The 19,014-nt window shown below is 39.7% G+C and overlaps 2 protein-coding genes across 5 annotated transcripts; both read right to left on the bottom strand.

Moving 5' to 3' along the window:
* Positions 1 to 95: 95 nt before the first annotated feature.
* LOC132263126 (uncharacterized) lies at positions 96 to 4,445 on the bottom strand. Its single transcript, XM_059762727.1, has 7 exons — positions 4,378 to 4,445; positions 4,113 to 4,231; positions 3,611 to 3,954; positions 1,333 to 1,600; positions 1,087 to 1,247; positions 581 to 645; positions 96 to 480 (listed from the first exon to the last, which is right to left on the bottom strand). Exons 1-7 carry the CDS (start codon positions 4,379 to 4,381, stop codon positions 323 to 325), a joined length of 1,119 nt encoding a protein of 372 aa, XP_059618710.1. The 5' UTR covers positions 4,382 to 4,445; the 3' UTR covers positions 96 to 322.
* An 81-nt stretch (positions 4,446 to 4,526) lies between these two features.
* On the bottom strand, positions 4,527 to 18,945 carry LOC132263125 (uncharacterized). 4 transcript variants are annotated; one of them, XM_059762722.1, is made up of 10 exons: positions 18,478 to 18,945; positions 11,108 to 11,427; positions 10,714 to 11,034; positions 10,459 to 10,533; positions 8,505 to 8,613; positions 8,117 to 8,376; positions 7,332 to 7,394; positions 5,622 to 5,892; positions 4,926 to 5,422; positions 4,527 to 4,865 (listed from the first exon to the last, which is right to left on the bottom strand). In XM_059762722.1, the coding sequence occupies exons 2-10, from the start codon at positions 11,385 to 11,387 to the stop codon at positions 4,747 to 4,749; spliced, it is 1,995 nt and encodes a 664-aa protein (XP_059618705.1). In that variant the 5' UTR covers positions 11,388 to 11,427; positions 18,478 to 18,945; the 3' UTR covers positions 4,527 to 4,746. The 4 variants fall into 4 exon arrangements, with proteins under 4 accessions (XP_059618705.1, XP_059618706.1, XP_059618707.1 ...); XM_059762723.1 differs by lacking the exon at positions 7,332 to 7,394; XM_059762724.1 differs by lacking the exon at positions 10,459 to 10,533 and having other exon boundaries at positions 4,529 to 4,865.
* Between the last annotated feature and the right edge of the window lie 69 nt (positions 18,946 to 19,014).

The following is a 19,014-nucleotide window of genomic DNA, read 5'->3' on the forward strand; positions in this document are numbered from 1 at the left end:
ATTACCCAATAAATCGCTTATGTATCCAAAGTTGACATTTTGTTGGATGAAAAAATGCACATTTGTGGTTTCTTCGTCTCTCATTGTTTTCATAGATACACATATATATATATATATAATACAACTATTACTCTTCCGTATCGTTTCTTTAGGCTTCTTCTTGCGTTTGTGGGATACAAAAAATTCGCATGATGGCTTCTTCTTCGTCATTCACAGACAGTCACACAGAAAAACGCGACAAACACAAAAGAACGCGATATTAAATATTAAGATAAAATTAAATTACGTGTAAAGCGTGAGTCTTCACCGTCAAATTCCTTTGCTACTGTTGTAAATGAGAGGAAATTTCCTCCCTCATGTCATCTTCATCAACTTTTGATGATCCTTCGGCGTCCTCCTCGCCAGACGCGTCGTCATTTTTCACTTTTCCGTCACGATTTTCACGTATTCGCCTCAATTTTCTCTTCAGTGTCATCATGCCTGCAAAATGAACATTCCCCCATGACTCTCGTCTCCTACATCGGCCTCCCTCCGGCCAAACACTCCCAAAGGGTGTCCCTAAAAAGTTCTTATCACTTACATTTGATCGTCTGAAAGGTTCGTGCAGATGAACTTTCCGCTGGTGCTGCATTGCCATTGCTTTTCCTTTGGGAGAAGGTAAAAAAAAAACACACAGACACAAAATTAGCGTTGCAAGAATAGCAAAAGTGAAAAATCAATAATTTGAAAATTGTGAAAAGATAATGAATAATAAATATCATAATTAATGAAAATTATGCATAAGTTTTATAAAACTAATTGGATTAACAAAAATTGATATTAAACCTGTTCAATCAATATTAATTAAAATTATAATTCAGTCATGATTTTTACAGAACAAGGTACGGAAAATTAATTGGTAAAGTAATGTCGGAAAATTAACATACTGCTATTGGAAAAGCTAGTGATTCTCACAAAAATTTGCATTCCTATTGCCCTATTCGTGTCTACACACATTGCATGCTTTGGCGATGAATTTACGCAAATTACAGGCAAGAATGCCAAAGGGTCTGCCCTCAAGGGGTGAAATGGCGAAAAGCTACTCACTCTGTGGCCAATTTGACTTCAAGAACGGATTTCTGGAGTGTTTTATAGTGCCTGACATCCGGTGAATCCTTGAGCATGATGCATTTGGCCACATTTCCACCCCCGATGCACTCAATGGGCGCAATATGAAACGTCTGATGGTAGATAAATTGCAGGATGGGCTGCATTGGAGTCGGAGAATCAGAATACAATTAATTGCAGTCGCATCCGCAGCGCTTTTTGCATGTGCGCCATAACAATACTCACGGAGTTCCACACACACGATCCATACCACAGCCATGAGAAAATGTTGAGCCAGGCATTGAAATTCTTGACGTAAAGCGTCGGCAGGAGGAACTTGAACGGCATGAGGTTGAGGAAGACATAGGACCACGTGATGAAGCGGAAAGTGGCATAGAGGATGAAGAGAATGTCTCTTGAGGTGGATGTGTGCAGGGCAGAGAGGAGGAGAACTTCCGTGGCGATGCCCATCAGTCCTACACTTATATTCAATAATACAAAGTAATGTTCATATCTGTTGGAAAGAAATGAGAGAAAGAGTGGTTGAGTTTTTGCTAAGTAAATATCGTCACAGCAATAAATCCGAGTGAAATGATTAATGAGGGAAAAGATAGCGAGAAAATTTTGTAACAATGAGCCAATTTTCTCCTTTGATTCCTCAAGTTAAGGCTCTCTTTCTCAAATTCATTACAAAGTCGCAATTGTATGTAGAATATTTCCTCAACAAACGCAAGAATTGTTTGGAAAATAAATTCAAGCCACTTCTGGCTGAGAGTCCTTTGAAATGGGTTACAACCGTGGAGAGAGAGGTTTCTGTTTTTCACTTTCTGCTGTATTACAAATTAATTTGCTTGTGCTACAAATTCATTCATACAATTTTCCAACAATTATTCAGCAAAAGACGAGATGAAAAGAACGACAAAGGGAAGAAAGCCACACACTCACGTAATACGTTTAAATATGGATGAAATGTCGCACAGTGGCGACGAGAGATTTTGCAAAAGTTTCGTGGAGTATAAATCAATGGGTTTCAATAGAAAAACACTCTTCAGTAACTCAGTTAGTCTCGTTGTGATGATGGAAACAGGTTTTAATTCCCTTATCCCACAGAAAAACAGAGTTAGCGAAAAAGCTCTCAACGAATTATGAAGCTACACGCTTTATTGACTCTTCCCTGTTACATAAAATTTACCCTCATGACTTCAAGTGTGTGAGGAAGAAAGTGAAGAACATCTCAGTCACTTTTATTGGTCATTACTTTACTGAGGATTTCAGAACAAAGGATCAGTTAATTTAATAAAAACGAAGGCTTAAGGAATGTCTCCACCTACAATATTCAAAATTATTATATATTTCCAAGTATTTCCATTCCCAATGAGCTTGAGTGATGTAATTATTTGCTAACTTTCCAGCAAAAGAGCATATTCAAATGAGTAATTAATTTGGATGATAATAAAATGTGTCAGATATGTCGCGTGAAATTTTACGATAAAGCTTCGCAGATGAAGTTTTTGGCAAAACTTCCATTGTTAAAATGCAACACATTTTGCATATTATCTTCAAAACTAACATTTTACACTGGAGGAAAGTCTCTTTAGAATGTTCTATTTGACTTTTTAATTAGCTCAATATCCTAAATCCTAATCTAATTCTTGCAAAAAGTCACACCATTTCGGAAAGTAATTTGCGGCTAAGAAGTCACATCATCAGTGGACGTGAATAAGTTGAATTTAATTATCTGTCGAGAATCACCCAAGTTTCTGGCAAATTTCAATGTTATGTATGGCAAATCTTCGCAGGTGAGATTCTGTGGTCCTGCAAGAATACCCATAATTGACTCCTCGACTTTGGTGACAACTTTCGACGGCAAATTTCGTACTGAAGCAGTTTGAGAAATCTCCTGGCTTTTCCTCACATGATTACCGCCTCTCCTGTCATCCCCAAAGCAGGCGACGAGGATTAATTGAAGTCTAAAGTTGAATCTGTAGAGCCTTATTTTCAACAACTTCTTTCTCGACCTCAATAAATTTGCATAGTTTACGATGAGGGCAAAATTCAATAAATTATGTAACCACTTGGGAGTGTCTTCAATTTTTAACGAGCAGAGAATTACCATGAAAATATTGACAAGTCTGGGAATCATTTGCTTGCTATTGAATGTAAATTAACAGAATTAATAGGTAAATCTCCTCATTTCGAGATTATACAGAATAATTAAGCTGCCACTGATAAATCCCATTAAGGAATGCTAGAGGATCATCTCAATGTGGTTGTTTTCTCCCATGGGGATTCAATCGATTTGTGTGGCAAGCAGTCTGGGGATTTGAACAGGTGAGGATGTAACAACGCCAGACACTGGAAAGGTAGACAAATGGGTTGAATCACTGGATAAAGTGAGACAAGTTTGAATTGTCTCGCTTTTCTCCAAACAATCACACTAATCCCAGGGAGAGTTGTCATTTTTCTCGGGGATGAGAAAAGGGAAAAGAGGTGAAAGAGTGAGCTCAGAGACGCTGAGACTTACCTAAAGATGTAAAATATCACGAGAACAGAGGAAAACAGCACACGCTGGGCTGCCTCAGAGTAATCACATTCGCGCAAATCCAGCACAATTGCAATGAGATGGAAGGTGATGACAATGACAAAGATGTCATTGAACTTGGTGGTGTCTTCGTTTGGCATGAAGAGGAGCAGATTCTCGTATTTGGGGAAATAGTGCCGCACTTCCTTCTCAATTTCCGGTGCTATGAAAGTCTTGTGGTAAAAGTGGAGGAACACAGTGGAGCCACTGAAGAAAGAGATATTCCAGATATGGCGAAACGTCGGATGCCATTTGTATCGTGGGGTGCTCGAGGATCTCAGGAGGGCCTGCAATAAATACACCCAGGCACATCAGAGTAGCGCCCCAATGTTCATTTTCCCGCTCCGCCGACATAACCTCACATGTCGCCGGAACGGCGAAACATTGGGAAAACCACTGTGGCACTTTTCGCCACACTTTCCCACTGTGTGTGCACTACACTCACCTGCACAATCTTGCGAACGAGGTAGAAGGCAGTCGAGAAGCATAAACAACACCAAAATATGCGATTTATCAAGCTATTTACGTCGCTTTGGGCCTCTCTGCCAAGAACACTGCAGTCGCCTGCGGGTGGAAGAGAATACCCATGAAAAATCACTCTTTTCACACATTTCGTCCCAATCCTCCGCCACCACAGGACTCTCACGACCATCAAGCTTCCCTCTAGCACCACTTTTCAGGGAAATTCACGTGGAAAATGCGATATTTACCCATTTTTCATGCGCGAACTGCACTCTCACGTCCACTTCATCTTTGACAGCACCCTAGAAAACCAGGCACATCCGCGAAACCTTCCAAATGATCCGGCATTTGAACGCAACGGCCAAGAATCACGTGAAAACACTTTTCCTCAAGTATAGCACAGATACTTTATTTAATATTTCAGAGTGATGTCAAAATTCAAGTTCTCAGTGGATTAATGTGAGGGAATTATAACTATTCGATAGTAAAATAAATATTTCAAGTGACTACAACAAGTGAAAAAATAGCACAAAAGTACAAACTCCTCTTCTGCTCGACCTTCTTTTGGTAATCCTTAATCACACACACACACACTCTCTAGGGGATTCTTGTCCGGTCTACACGTTCGTGGGGGCATCCATGGCACAGATGATGCTCTTCATCACGGCAGCAGCAGCGAGGGAAGCGTAATTCTGCCACTTCTTCGTCGTTGTGCCATCCTTGTAGTCCGATATGCCTGCAGAAAGAAAGAGAACAATAGTCACACACATCCGTGGAATGTTGCAGAAATTCTCACCTTTGACAAGGATGAAACTGTCGCGACAGTTGCCAATGATGCTGTCCAACACAGAGCTCATCTCAATGTCTGTTGCCAGAAGGCCGAAAGTTTTAGAGAACTCTGTTCGCAGTGTATCTGATTTTATCTGGTCACTGCCTGAGCCAATGGGGCCTAGGTGAACACGCGTGAGTGGCCCTCCAGCATCCGTGGCATCCCCCTGTGCATCCTGGGGGTTCTGCTGTGGATGCGCCACCTCAATAACATCCCGATTCCCAATGTTCATGTATAGCTTGTCGGTGTTTGCAGCGGGACGGGTGAAATCGTTAGTTGTGCGCTCCTGCAGGTGCCTCAGGCCATCTTTCAGGTAGGTCTCCCACGGCTTCTTCACATGTTGCATCTGCAGGTACTTGGCAATCTGCTGGAGGCACGGATTGACCGGAAAGTAGGTCTTCACCTCGCGGACACGGCTGTTGTACACGTACACGAACTGATCATCTCCCCAGGGATTTGAGTGACTGCAACGAAAATAGTAGTGTGAGAAAATTGCATTTGCCATGCCATCGCTCGACAATCAATCACACAGTCCCGAATGTGGGGGGATGGACTGTTCCGGGGGAATAGAGAAAATGAGAAATGATTTCCATGTTAACGAGTTGTATGTGGTATTATTTTGTCACTGCACAGCAGACCACAAAAAATCTGAAACATTATTACCCATTCTCGAGCACAGAATTCCTCTTGATGTCAGGATGTGAGACAACAACGTCCCCAAGGCGCACATGCTTCCTGAAGTCCGTGTAGTGCGGCACACCGCCAGCCACTCCCACGATGAATACGTAGTCCACCTTCTGGAATGTGCCCAGGAGACGAGTCGTGGTATTTCCCGTGGCTGTCATCGCCTCCCTGCTGCTCCCCACGCTGGGCAGCTTTGTACTGACAATCCGGTGGGCGCCAATGTTGCCCAGCGTGTACACATTTGACTCGCCTGTGGCGAAGGAAAGAAGGAATATCTATTAATTCCTAGCACGACACCACTTTATTTCACGCCCTCCACGTCCATGATTTTTGAGAATTGATCAAACTCAGCAAAGCATCAACTTATCTCACAGATAAATTGCCTTCCCGAACCACCCACCGGGAGGTGCAGTGTGACACCCAGCATTTAACGATGTCCCATAATTGTGTAATTAAATTAAGTGATATAGAGAGAGTCACTCTTTGGGAATATACATTTCCTCACTTCCCATTTGCTCCAGCGCGCAGAGTGATAAAATGCAATACAGTCGCTCGAGGACATTTAATGCGCGATGACGAGGGAATGGACAAGAAAATCGAGCAAAAGTAATCAATTACTGTTTCCCCAACAGCACTCCGTGATTTCCGCTGGGACGCCCGCCCTCAAATTGCATCAATTTAATTTCATTGGAAGTGTGTGTACTAAATGTTTATTATTTGCAGCATTACTTTCACGCTAAGCGCTTCGCCGCAGCTGCTCCTTGAGCGAGACATTCATTGATATCTGAACCATATGTATAACACAAATGCTTTCCCACTTCTCCTCTAAACCCATTTCAAATGGTAGTTTGAGCACAAATTATTGTAATATTGATTGATTGAATAGTATCACGAAAATCTCTCAAAATAGAATATCCATAATCGTTTCGCGCTTTCACAACCCACAGAAAATTGATAAAACTCCACATTGAGTTTTGATAGATAAAACCAAATGCTTCTCTCTCGCTGATCAATTCTCATATTCACCTGTCAACAAATGGAAAGCGTGATAAAATAATATCCCAGAAGCCACACTTTACAGATAAAATACTGGGTGATTAGAATCAGCATTCTATATTTATATGAATAAGTTAAACCATCCAAACAATTGTGATGAAACAGTTTATGAATTTTAACACAAAAGCCAACATTTCGAGTGAATTGCATGAAAACCAGTGCAAATGTTCATCTTCGCCTCAAATGGTCACATGGACATTCGGTCAATCGTAAATCTTAATCACACAATGGCCCACACCCATAAAAATGCTTTGCCCCATCCTCAGAAGAAGCCACAACATTGTCTATTCTATGTAATTGCGGACAAATTTAATTGCAGTTAAAGCATTAATTGATGTAGCCCCGCATGGCGTTTATTGCCAAAAACACTGCCATACAGAGGCTGCAAATACACCAATGAGGAGAATATGTGTATGTATCTCTCCAAGAATTTATTGCCCTCAAAGATATGTACAAATGGTGCTGCTAAAGTGATTCCAAAATATGCGTTGCTAATAAATTCCACTGAGAGAGAGAGAGAAAGAGACACAGTAGAGAAAATTGGGAGTGAAAGTGAATTGGGAGGATAGACAATGACAGAAGACACGGAAAAATAGTGTGAAAATTGACTGTAAAGAAAATATCATTTCTTACCAAAACGCTTCTTCTTTTGCCTCCTCCTCTCTAACCCATTCACATCTTTCTCAGCTGATGTTCCTGAATTCCATCCCGCACCCCAGATAGAGAATATCCACCCAAATCATGCCAAATCATTTTTGCATCGACAGCCAAAACCCCAGTGATTTGTTTTCAGCAAACAGAGCGCATAATTTGGCCATAAAGGTAAACATGCCACAACATCCGCGAACAGCAATTAATTTTGCACCAGGATACAATTTTCAAGAGCGATGGGAAGAAAAATAAACACAAAAATTACATTATAATATTCATGCGATTAATACACGGATCAATTTGTCTCTCATACGAGGATTAAGTGGTTATTCATTCAAGGGACTCTACTAATTCCTCTGCAGATGCTAATATTGAGATAGCCTACGTGAAGGGTCCACATTTCACCTTCCTGAGCATGACAATGTCAGACGTTCTGACTATAAGTGATATACAAAAAGTATTTGCTCAACAGTTTGTGGCAAAAGCAGATAAATACACCTTTTGTGCTATCAGTCATGTACAATATCATATTGAGTTGTTCTCTCTCGGAAATGTTTCGGAGGAGATACATGTGTAACATCTTCCTGTCAAAGGAAAAATGCTCGATAAAATATCTCTACCAAAAGAGAAAATTGCATTTTACCACATGTCCAATCATCCCACACTCAAATATTAACGTCTGCAGAGGAGATACAAGGATACATCAGGTTGTCGGAAACCTGTGAAGCAAAGTAAATACAAGGGAAAAGCAGAAAATTCCCACTCACCCACTGTTGTGTATCGTACAAACGTCTCCTTGTTCTCCAACATAGCATCAACGGCCAATTTCTCACAATATTGAGCTGTGATTATGGCAATTGTCGGCTGTTTGTTTGATGCAATTGTGGGCATCTGCTTTACCACCTTAATATCCTTGTCCTCGTGGTGAATTCGTGTGAAGGAGTTGTACTCCATTGACTTCACCAGTCCACGATTCTGCAGTGAAATGAGCACTTGTTGTACTTCTTCCTCACTCCAACCATTGTCCCTGCAAAGAGGACACAACACACAATATAAATATCAATTCTCCACGTGTTTTCTCGCCTCCCCAAAATGTTCCAACTTTCCACAACATTAAGCCCTGAAATTTCTGCGAGATGCCAATTGCGCCCTTACCGTGCCAAATCCTCAGCAGTTATTGGATTAGGGTACGCCTGTTCAATGAGCTCCAGAACTTTCTCGGGCGTCAGTGGTATCACTTCAAATTGGGTGTCTTCAATTGACACTGCAAAGAAAGAGGTAGGCTCAGTATACACACAAATATATAGTCACATAAGAGGCACATCTACACAATCAAGGGGTTAACAATTCGCCAGCATTTCCGTGTTGTGTTGTCACGCTTTTCAATTTTGCATGAGTGCAGACTTTTAATTTCCACCGCAGAATTGCTATTCTCCTCTCGCTGCGCCAGTGAAAACTTTTAAATGCAAATGGCTATCCTTGAAAATGAAACATAAGGCGGATGGATGCATTAACTCATCCTCTTTTTCCTTCTTTGGTCGCACTGAAACGGATGTTAGTGCCATTTCGTGCAGCCAATTCCAGAACAAATTCGCCATTGAAAAGGGAATGAAATAGTGTAGAGCAGCGAGAGAAAATTGAAAGTACCCTTTTTGCAAACAATACTCATGTACTTTTAATTAAAAGCTAAAACAGAGCTTATTCGTTGGATATATTTGCACGGACATGGAAGCTGTTGTTGACCCCTTGAATATGGCAGATTAAATTAGTATGAAATTTCTAATTATGACATGAATAATTATTTTCGTATAACATCACATTTTTCTTCTTAAAATTAGAATTCAGGATGCTTTCAAGCGACATAAAACACAGGGGAAATCTCTCTTCGGGTCACAGTATTCAGATATTGAGATAGATGGGAAAATAAATGGCAGGATGAATTGAACAAAAAAAAATTCTAGTTAATTTTTTCTCACTCAATGATATCCGAATGAAAATCTGGTAGATTTCAAAACACCATAAATAGTTTATCACAAATGTGACAAAAGCGCCAATGAAATTGCACAAGAGAAACTCATTAAAATTCATTTCTCTCCCATTTCCTTCTCTGCAATTCGGTGAAGAACATTTATTTATTTAATTGTAGACATTCGCATAGAATAATGGTTGTCATTTCACTCTCATACTCCCACAACTATATTATTACTTTTTTACCCCTTCCCCCCTGTATTCATTCACATATCTACACACAGGCGCAATCAATTTATATTAAGAAAAGCTGCAGTCGGGTGGAAAATTGCAAAATTTCTTTGATATTCGTCAGCACTTTTCCCTCTTTTTTTGCCTCTCCTGCACTCTCAAGAAACCATTCGATTTTAGAGTGCTCCAGGGCGACTGAAATGGTTGGGAAGAGCCGAGTGTATTTCCATATGGAAAATTGCCATTAAATTTTCCCATCACATTCCTGCCAATTTTTCCATCTCTCTGGGTCACGATTCGGGCGCCTTCCTCCGCGGAGAAATAGAATTCTGCCAGTTGAGTGGGTCGAAGGGTCTCATACCTTCCCATTTACTGTGTTTCTGTGTCACCAGAGCGACGGTTTTTGCTTGTTTAATAACAAATTGATTCATCAACACGAATCAATAAATATGAGCATGAGAATTTTTGCGATTCTGTTCGCTGTTTTTGCCTCTTCGTGACTCGTTTTACCCTTTCAGCAGTGCCAGAAATCCCCAAAATCATAACTTTCAATCACGAATTGGGGGAAATAAAACCCACAAACGATTAATCAAAAAAAAAGTGTTGAAAAACCAAAGTATGAATATTCAAAAGAATTGACACAATACGCAATGTTAGAGGATATTAAAACAAGAGATAACGTAAGAAAAAAAAAACAACACAACATAAAGTGCAACTAAATCACAAAACAATTCTTGTAAGAAACAATAACAGAAGGAAGATTATATTTTAGCATGATTTAAAAGAGATACAGAGGTTTCTGTGTTGTTTATTAATGCGCATTTGGTTTTCCTTTTATTTCAATTCACACTCTATTATTATTTATTGCTGTTATTGTACATATCGAGCCAGAATTTCTTCATCAATTCACCTGCACTGGATGATAAGCGGCTGTGCAATTTTCTATTGCAGTCACCATAGCAAAATATCAAATAACCGGGTCGCGCTACCAAACGGATGACAACAGAGAAAAAAAGTAATGATAATTTTGATATTTCTATGAGTCCTGCAAAGGGCCAATTTAGTGGGGCATTTTCCAGACCCCAAAATACATCACTGTCTTCATGACCAATACATTTTCTACTTGATAACAAGTTCACGAAGAGAGAATCATTGGAAAACTTACGTGGTCTCGATGGAGGTGCTGAAGTTGTCTCGAGTATCTTCAGCTCCACCTCCAAGGCCTGTATCTCGTCATAGCCCTTCTGCAGTTGCTTCATAATCTTCTTGATGAAGCCCACGTAGTCGCGGGGAAACTCTTTGGGCGTCACGAGTTCGCGGAAGAAATCCTGGGCCACCTGAGCTTGCCTCTCACCATCATCCAACCACTCCCGGAACCAGAATCGCAGCGTGCGTGACTCCTGAGAGTGTTGACCTGTGTTGGCGCTGACTAGAAACACCCGGAATTCCAGGCACAGCTGGGCAGGCACAATCCGTGACTTTTGATCTGTTTCAAGTAGATTAAAAAAAAGAGTTTTAGTTACGCCACATAAAACCGCAAGGGAATAATTCTGCTCTACCTTTTATGGTATCTTTGTTGATGATGATCCCCTTGTGATCACCTCCAGCCACGTGGACTCGCTCGCTGATCTCCTCCACCAGCTTCCTCTCAATGAGGATCACTGTGGAGTTGGTGGTCTTGCCCTTTGGCGTCATCACCACTTGCTCCTGTCGCAATGGCTTGTCTGTGGCTCCGTTCCTCTGTTGTTCCTCACTGTGCTGGTGGCTCGCCACTGAATCATTGCCTCTGTGATTTGACGGCTTCGGTGGCGGCGGTGGTGGAACTTTTGGGGTCGACATTGTGTCTCTCTCACTCACTCTTCAATTCCAAAATGCCAGCCTGCCAAAAAGGAGAGGGAGAAAGAAAAATTACAGACTTTGTTTACACTGACAACCGCTGGCGATGGAATTCAGCAGAAGAGCCCCCGTTCGCAAACACTGCCTCTTTGCAGTCATGATATTCGTGTGTCTTTAGGGGCGGAAAGTTAGAGAATATATTACTGTAGAAATTCAAATGAGACAGCTTATGTCGCCCAACAGTTGCTTAAAGTTTCTAGAGTTAAACTATATGAGAAAAAAAATCACAATAACGTCACAGAAAATATATTTAAACTTATGTATAATTTTATCATGCAATTTTTCTGGGTCGCAGATCCACCCCGAATTTATAGCTCACATATATTCCAATCACCTCAACCTCAATGGCAAAAATATCTGAAATAGCTGCAAACACATTGCCATCACCGTCACGGAAATCCACGTGAAAGACATCGAAAAACATGAGATTCGCTTCGGAACACATTCGAAACTATTGCCAAGAAATATTTACCGGAATAATAGCACGAGGAGAAAATTGTGTGGCATTTTTAGGACATGTAAAAGTATCGATTTTCCAGCTCTCTATATCGTTATAAGCAGAAGTAATGCTGTGACAGAGCTTAGGAATATATACTTGTGTGTACTTGCCTCAACTAGACACATCTAAGAAACTCAACCAAATTGTTGCGAGAGAGAGAGAGAGAGAACAAAAAAGCAAGTCTCAAATGACTCCAGAACCACACTTGCGGAGAGAAATTGGAAATTCAAGCACTTTTCCATCTTCCAACTACTTCGCTCTGAGACCACAATACTGCAATTACTATCTCTTCACTCCTTTCTCATCATCTATCAAAAACCTATATGTAAAAACCCACGAGAAAAGATAGGAGAGTTCGTGATATGAATTTCACAGGATGGATTCATTTTACAGAGACTCTTCATTTTTCACCGGATTTCCAACTATATTTCATTTCCTCAGAGAATGTAAGTCTTTGATGGAAAAATAATTCTATACATTAATCCTTGCTTGAATACACTCTATAGCACCGAAGCACAACTCAGACATCTAATTAGATAGACTTCAAGTTCTGGAGAAACTTCATATATAGGACATAAAGTCAGGGATGATATACGTCGTCGTGAGCCAAATTTAATTTTTTTTTACCACTGATTTCAATTACTTCCGTCGTCACACAAGTTTAATGAGTCCTCCAAAAAAAGGAGGAAAGGAAAAAATATCTCCACAACTTTTGCAAACTGCACTGTGAGTTGGCAGAAAAATTCTTCCAGGAAAGGTAATTAAAAGTACATCAATATTCGGTACCATCTTCTTGTCGGGATAAAAGTCCTGCCGTGCAATTTAACTCCAGACATATTTGGAAAATTGAATTATCAAAAAGCTAGTTGGAAAGTAGAAAAATTCTACACCTTTTCTCCGCAATAAATTTGCATTCAATGTTTCGAAAAACTTTTCTTCCACATCAGGGTTTTTTTAAGCAAAAGCTTGCAATATGTTTCACAATAAATCACTCCCTCTTAAAAGAATTTATATGTTCATGTCGGAAAACTTTGTCTACAAAACTACCCAAACATTCTTCAGCATATGGAATTCTCACCACAAATGAACCATCGAATGGAGACTTCTATTTTATGACTCCAGATTCATTTCACAGATCAAAAGCACAAGCAATGAGAAACGCCCACTGAATTAAGATAATAAACGGCCAGATAATTAAGTAAATCCATTGTGAAAATAGCACAAAGTTCATTGGTGAAAATGTGCGGGCAAAGCAAAAACCATCTCGTTAAGCTGAAATTTTTCCCACTTCGCTTCACCTGGTCAAAGTGACACGATTTTGTCATTTGCAGAGACACATCAGCCCTGAATGTCCCATTTTTCTCTCCTCTGGAAAGCGGAAAACAAATTACCGACATTTCTCTTGATTTACCTGTCGTGTAAATAATACTAAAAATATCACGTCCAATCTCATTTACAAGTCCCTTCGTCCTTCTGCATAGGAAATATCTTGTGCACAGAATGAAAATGTTGCGATAAATTCACCCTGAAAGCAGAGGACAAACGATTGTTTGCTTCCTCGCCCAGTCAATTCAGCTGGGAAATCAAGTCACATTTTATCCATGGGCGAGCCACTAATTATTTTCCTTCCCCGCCAGTCAGTGAGAGTGTCCTATTTATCCACCTCACACCAGTCATCGTCAACAATACATAATTTGTCCGTCATTTCAGCTGATTTTCCACATCAGCAACATGTTAAGGCTTCTCCGTTCATCTCCACATGCCAGGCAACTTTAATTAAACTCATTTTGCTCTATTTTACGATTTTTCTTCTATTTCCATCTCAAATGTCGCTCCGAGTGCAAAAAAAGCGCCTCTCTCGACTGTGGAGAAAATGTTACAGTCGTTGATCTTTCAATTAGATACTTCCTGAGTTGGAAAAATAATACAACCTTCTTAATTCAATTAAGTAATTTGTAACGCATTTCACGCTTCACTACGCCCAATTGTCTCGTTTGCTATGAATGAAACTTTCGCAAGTCCAACATAAAAGATCTCAGTGGCCCTCTTTTCGCGACATGCCGCTTTAAACATCAATGAACAGTGAGAGACTCACCTATTATAGGGGAAAAAATTAACAAAAGAAGCCTGGCCACTTTCCCAGGGGATATTCAAGCTCGGTAAATTAATTAAGATGGTTTTTCTTTGCTGAATTTCCTGTAAAACGTGCCTCAAAGATTTCTTTAAAACGCTCCACTGACTCTCAAAGGATTCTTTCCGCTAGAGAAAACAATTGAAAAAAAAAGTATTTTTTCCTTCAAAATTGGGTTATCTAAACTTTCATTCAATTTAATTTAATTTATGATGTAACTTCTCTTTAGCCATGCCTTTATCATTACACTCAATGCACTTTATTCTAGCAGCAGACAATATGCTAATTCAACTCTGCAATCTTCAAAGCACTCTTTCCACTTCATAACATCATCACTGCAATATACAATCACGTTCTTTATTAACAAGCAGCACAGTGAACGCCAAAAGTGTATCATGAAAGAATCAATGCGACTCCTCGTGTAACGAGCGCGGAATCTATCAAAAAGCAACTTGCGAACTCGAAGCGTTCTATTGATTATGTTGAATTTCTCACCACTCTCCACTATCTCAGCATCATTATTTATTATTCACATAAATTCTCCCCTGCAGTTCTTCACCCACCCACAAAGTCAATAAACAATCCCATCCGTCTGGCATTTGACCTCTCCACACGCACTGAGAAAATTTCACTCTCTCCCTGGGAAATGCCTCAGTAAAAGCAAATATTCTGCGTAAGGAAAAACATATAGGAGAAGTGTAGGTAAAATGGAGACTGCGTATAGCAAACAAATTAACTGACAGAAACTAATATTAAAACATGACACTTCATCTCTATTTGCCAAAAAGAAAACCTATTTCCTGAGCAAACACCGCTTTGCAGTATCCATTAAAGCCATGCCTACCCTACACAGTGTTTACGATCGTGTGTAAGGTCAGAAAGAGTCAACAGAATCACACACCGAGCATTTTTCACACACTGAATACAGACATATTTAAATTGGCCAGATAACCTTGTGATACTTTATTGTTGAGCGCGCAAAATAAAAGCCTGAGTCTTGTATTGCTGAATCAATCAATTCCAATTCATAGCTCATTCTGTGGCTTCTTCGGCTCAAGCTTGAGGAATTACTCTATTCAATGTGTGGTTTTCTTGAGCAGATGCCCCAGAAATATCTCGCTTAATTGTGCCAACTGACAAACGTTTAATGACCCTGCGAGGCTTCGTTCTCTCTCTGGTTTTGGCCTATTGTGTGTTTTCCCTCCACCAACTAATTAGCATAAGACCGCTCCAGAGTTCACCAGTCATAAAAAGCGACCAAAAGAATAGCAGCGAGAGTGACGACAAAATACGAATGACGTGCTCAACGACTCATTTCCACCTCCGGATGGACAGTGACTCTTTTATTGTCTCCCTCCTTCCTTCCTTCCTGCCCACCCTCAACAGCTGCCTGGCAAAAGTATGCCTCTTGTTTCGGGAATAAACCTTGGCCAAGATCATGAGCCATGAATCACATTTCGTGGAATTGAATTGGACGAAATATTCACGACAGCATCGGAAAGGTGAAACCTTCGATGACGCCAAAACGTGACACATTAGCGACTTAAAGACATGCTGAGAATTGAAGAGAATGGAAGAAACTGTGCTCAAAATTAAATTGAATTGAGAATTTCGAGAAATTCCCAGACATTTACACAAATTAACCGAAATGTTTATTGAATCAAGAATCACAGCGTATCAAATTAGAATTTTTCTACTCAATTCCGCTCAATCAACTCGTGAAGGATTTTTCAATCATATCCAATTCTCAAAGAGTCACTAACTCAATCAGCCACAAAAGCAACACGTTTTCCATAGAGTGAACCCACCCGAAAATTTCTTCGTGAAATTGAAAACATCGCTATCTTCCTAAAATTAACATTCACTGTTTACAGATCCTCTTTAAACGCGAAGAGGGAGTGGAAAAAGAGCCACAATGTGTATTTGATTTTTGAAATGTGAAGTACAGCACACATTCTACGTCAAGAGACTGAATAATGAAGAAATACCATTTTGGCCAAATGGGAAAAAATTCTCAGCTTTGAGTGAAAAATGAGGATTGAAGGAAGATTAGCGAGAATTCACTGTTTATTTACCTTTAAGAGGCGAAATATTTTGTATTCACATTTATGAAAATTTCACAATTTCCACATGATTAATTCACACATTTTACTCACAGTTCTTATTATTCCGCATCTCAACAATAGCTTTTCACATTGCGTCCTCAATTGCGTGAAAAATCTATGAATTTGATTACTTTGTCAGAAAAATTTCTTATAAGGTTTCCTTACGACGAAACCCATCAAGCGAAATGATTCTTCTCCCTGAGGCGAGAAAATGAATTTTTCACAACTCTTCCAACTTCCTAAATACACTCAGAAGTTGTTTGTTCATCTCGAAGAACTCTTTCGTAAATTATTGTGTAAAAGAAAAACACAAAATTTAGGGATTAAACTCAAAGAAAACATTTTCATTTACACCCCTAAATTGGCCAATTCACACGCACAAAAATCAACGAGCTCAGCGAGAGAAGTCAGTCGGAAAATGCATGTGTGAATTTCACACGATGGACTCCCAAATTAGATCACGAGAACATTTTCCATCTTTCGAAAATGCGAGCCATTCGCCCGGTAATCTATTCCGGGGATTTGTGGTGAGCATCAGACGCATCCTCCTTTTCGTTAAGGCACTTTTGGATTTATTGCACTCAGAGTTGCTTAAACTACAAATGACAGATTGAAGATTACCACTCTTAATGGAAGAAATTTCACCTAAAAGCCTTTTAATTGAATCCAATAACTTTCATAAACGAATTCAATATTTCTAGAAAGCATTTTTACAAAAATTGATTTTTATTAGATCAATAAAGTTTAATTAAATTTCAACCAACAACGCAAAGTGAAGTTCCAAAAATATGATCAAAATTGAATTAGTGAAAATGAATTTTTAGGAAAATATTCATGACACATTAAATAAAAAATCCTGAACCAACATGAGGGGATATTCAATATTGTCACGTCCAATTTATTTGTAGATAAAAAAACACAATGAATAAGATAAATTTATACACTTTATATACTACGTGCTTAAATTGAATTATTTTTATCTCTCCAATGTTATCCATGTGTTTTCAGCGTAAAGCCCAAAGTTCAAGATACATCTTTAGACAATCGCTGCTCTATTTTCCTCTACAATGCAATAAAATATAGAAATTACATTCCCAGCAACAAAAACTACTAAATGTTATTATGTGATAATAATTGGTTGTCAAGAACTAATAAAATAAAATGACTGCAGAAATTGTTATATCAATTGATTCCTTATTGCAACAAGCCAATTGTATTTTTCAAACTATAAAAAAAACAAAGATGATTGAAGAATAACAATGTCATCAATCAATAGCCTTTTTATCTGTCTTTTTCTGAGTGCATTCTTCTTCAATTAGCTTTTATAGTTTTGTGCACCATTTAATCATTATTTTGGTCACAAAAAGCGCCTCTTAATCCACAGCACACTTTGTTGTGCAGACAAAGTATTTCACCACGAAAATATTCATTTAATGATCACTGAAAAATTCTCCATGACTCATACAATTAGCATAAATTTACAGTATTGCGTTGGACATTCTCCGTGATGACCACCAAGTAATTGACTTGAAATCACAGTCACCAGCGCACAATTCCATCCCTATCTTATCTATAACGTAATCCTCGGTCGCGTTTCTCCTACTCTGGGCAGAAGGAGAAATTTTCACCAAAAAGACAACTTTCTGTGGTTATTTCTGAGAAAGAGCAACGTCTTATCGCCTCTTGATAGAGTCCAATTAGAAATTGTAGCTGAAAAATTCGTCTAATTGGTCGATGTTGCTCTTCTGACTGGATATCAAGTGGAATATGATAGGGAAACGTGGCGAGAATCGAGAAATGGCATTTTTTTTTAAACTAAAGCAGCAACAAGTGGAGTGATAACGTGTTTCTCCCCACTGAAAGGCTTATCAGAGGAGGGAAATTCAGTTATCGCGAGAGTGGGCTGCTTTTCTACACACCGACCAGCTCAAATAACACAAATTCTCGAGGAATTTTTGGTAATATTTGAATAGCAAGTGAGTTGTTTCTGGGAATTTATCGATTTCCCTGACTTTTTTGTCGCCTCTCGAAGGCTGAAACGTGCGCTCACCAGTGAGTCATCTCACGGGTGATTGCGAAGAGGGAAATCCACCAGTTCCTCATCCCCTTTTCGCACTCCCTGACCCGAAATCCCCTTCTGTTTGCACTGGCGACAGGAGGGAAGTCTCTGTGGCGTCGCATCGACCCTCCCTTGTATTTTTTATGTCTTGTTCTCTATATAGGGGAGTAGATTTTGCGGAAGACAAGAGCGAATAACCTCACAAACAGCAACCAAATTGTGGCAATCTAACAATCTACCTTCTTCAAACTTGTTTGTTCCTCCTCGTTGGCTGCCAATGCAGGAAACTCTCACTTTTTCACATCCACTCGCACTATTTTCTCGCCCTTCCGGAACGATTAACGCACAAAAACACAGCAAAAAGAGCGGGGAAATCCCTTCACAGTTCTTCCTCTGAATCCTGCAGCAAGATTCACTGTGCGTATTGTCCAGTCGTCTTGCGTGAGGGCGATGGTATCCAAAGCAGTGGCACTTCTATAAATATCCACTTGAACTATTCAGTAAATTGACCGCGATAGTCTTTCACACGAGCAACCATTCGAAACTGCGGGCTTCGTTTTTACTCCAACGACGACGACGGAAGGTTGACGTGTTTTGTGCACGAAATCTCCCACCATCTATCCCACTCTCTTATCGACGGACTCTCAGCTCGCCACCACTATATTTATGCACATGACGTCAGCCCGTGATATCATTCAGCGCTTGCAAATTTTTAATTCAACTGCACACAGCGAAAACCAACGCACGAGTTTGCTTCGCAGAAAAAAACTGACACC

Source organism: Phlebotomus argentipes, unplaced genomic scaffold (genome assembly GCF_947086385.1).
Source record: "Phlebotomus argentipes unplaced genomic scaffold, Phlebotomus argentipes genome assembly contig_15, whole genome shotgun sequence".
Classification (NCBI taxonomy): Eukaryota; Metazoa; Arthropoda; class Insecta; order Diptera; family Psychodidae; genus Phlebotomus; species Phlebotomus argentipes.

Excerpts from the sequence above, each read along its gene's own strand:
- LOC132263126 (XM_059762727.1), bottom strand. Across the intron at positions 3,955-4,112 it reads TCGTTCGCAAGATTGTGCAG|GCCCTCCTGAGATCCTCGAG; the intron begins GTGAGTGTAGTG and ends TATTTATTGCAG. Across the intron at positions 481-580 it reads AACCTTTCAGACGATCAAAT|GCATGATGACACTGAAGAGA; the intron begins GTAAGTGATAAG and ends TTCATTTTGCAG.
- LOC132263125 (XM_059762722.1), bottom strand. The coding sequence starts at position 11,387 with ATGTCGACCCCAAAAGTTCCACCACCGCCGCCACCGAAGCCGTCAAAT. Across the intron at positions 10,534-10,713 it reads AGCACCTCCATCGAGACCAC|CGCGACCCGGTTATTTGATA; the intron begins GTAAGTTTTCCA and ends TCCGTTTGGTAG. Across the intron at positions 4,866-4,925 it reads CAGTTTCATCCTTGTCAAAG|GCATATCGGACTACAAGGAT; the intron begins GTGAGAATTTCT and ends TTCTTTCTGCAG.